This window comes from Strongylocentrotus purpuratus, unplaced genomic scaffold (genome assembly GCF_000002235.5).
Source record: "Strongylocentrotus purpuratus isolate Spur 01 unplaced genomic scaffold, Spur_5.0 spur5_scaffold_14, whole genome shotgun sequence".
NCBI lineage: Eukaryota > Metazoa > Echinodermata > Echinoidea > Camarodonta > Strongylocentrotidae > Strongylocentrotus > Strongylocentrotus purpuratus.
In genome coordinates this window covers 34902792-34903919 of record NW_022145599.1, presented here as the reverse complement: position 1 = coordinate 34903919, position 1128 = coordinate 34902792, and the positions used below count along the sequence as shown (strand labels likewise).

The 1128-nt window shown below is 42.6% G+C and overlaps 1 protein-coding gene across 1 annotated transcript; it reads left to right on the top strand.

The window, feature by feature from the left end:
* LOC100893825 (zinc transporter ZIP10) lies at nt 1–811 on the top strand. Its single transcript, XM_003729675.3, has 2 exons — nt 1–186; nt 423–811. Exons 1-2 carry the CDS (start codon nt 16–18, stop codon nt 558–560), a joined length of 309 nt encoding a protein of 102 aa, XP_003729723.2. The 5' UTR covers nt 1–15; the 3' UTR covers nt 561–811.
* The last annotated feature ends 317 nt before the right edge of the window (nt 812–1128 follow it).

The following is a 1128-nucleotide window of genomic DNA, read 5'->3' as shown; positions in this document are numbered from 1 at the left end:
GATTTGGCCGTACTAATGAAGCAGGGCATGCGACTCCGAACGGCACTCCTGATGAATATGATGTGCGCTTGTTCGGCATTCATCGGCTTGTGGATCGGGATCCCGCTCGGACAGACCGAGACGGCTCGGGAATGGATTTTCGCTTCTGTCGCTGGCATGTTTCTCTACGTTGGACTCGTCGACATGGTAAGAAGCAGCTGCACGAACTTCCCCGAAGTTGTCCCGATAAACTTACCGAATCGTCCCAAAGATATATATTTTTCGCAAATTTGATATCAGGGTTAAACACAAATATAATTATATATAAAGCGATGGGACCAGCAAAATCACCTTGTTATAGCAGATCTCCTGTTTTATCATTGCTTCTTATAAGAAGGTTCCATCGTATAACAGAAAGTATCCCTTTTTCTTATCTTTTTCAGCTTCCGATGCTACACCAATACGACGGAAAAAGCAACAAGGTCACCGTGGCTATTCTGCAGAATATTGGATTCTTGGCGGGAATTGGGATTATTCTGTTAATAGCACTGTATGAGGACGCTATTGAATTATCTTTATAGGGGAACGTGAGCCGTGAGGGGGTGGGAGTGAGGAAGGGAGAGTCAGAGTGGAGGGGTCAAGCTCGCTATCAATAAAGACCGCTATTCGTAAGGACTGCTATTCATAAGGACCGCTATCCATAACGCGGGACTGAATAAATAGCAGTCTTTTATAAATAGCGGTCCTTATAAATAGCGAGCTGACCGCGGGTTGAGAGATACATATAGGACGGATAACATAATGTGTTGGTGTGTGTGTGAGAGAGAGAGAGAGAGATGGAGGGGGGCAGCAACACTACCCAACACTACCCTTATTCCAGTGCTAAGAACTCTTTGTAAACAGAAAAACCTTAAGGGGAATTCCAACCTACAGACAACTACTCTAAAAGAAAGCAGACAAATCAAGGAAGCGAACTGGTGAAAGTTTAAATTAAATATGAATCGAATTTGTTGTTGTAAAGTAATCACTTTACGTTACGTATGTGCACTTCGAATTGGCTGAGGCGGTAATGTAAATGTGATGTAGTGCTGGACTACTTTCCCATCTGTTCTAACATATAAAATTACTAAAATGTGAAAATGTATTACA

Excerpts from the sequence above, each read along its gene's own strand:
- LOC100893825 (XM_003729675.3), top strand. The coding sequence starts at position 16 with ATGAAGCAGGGCATGCGACTCCGAACGGCACTCCTGATGAATATGATG. Across the intron at positions 187-422 it reads ACGTTGGACTCGTCGACATG|CTTCCGATGCTACACCAATA; the intron begins GTAAGAAGCAGC and ends TATCTTTTTCAG.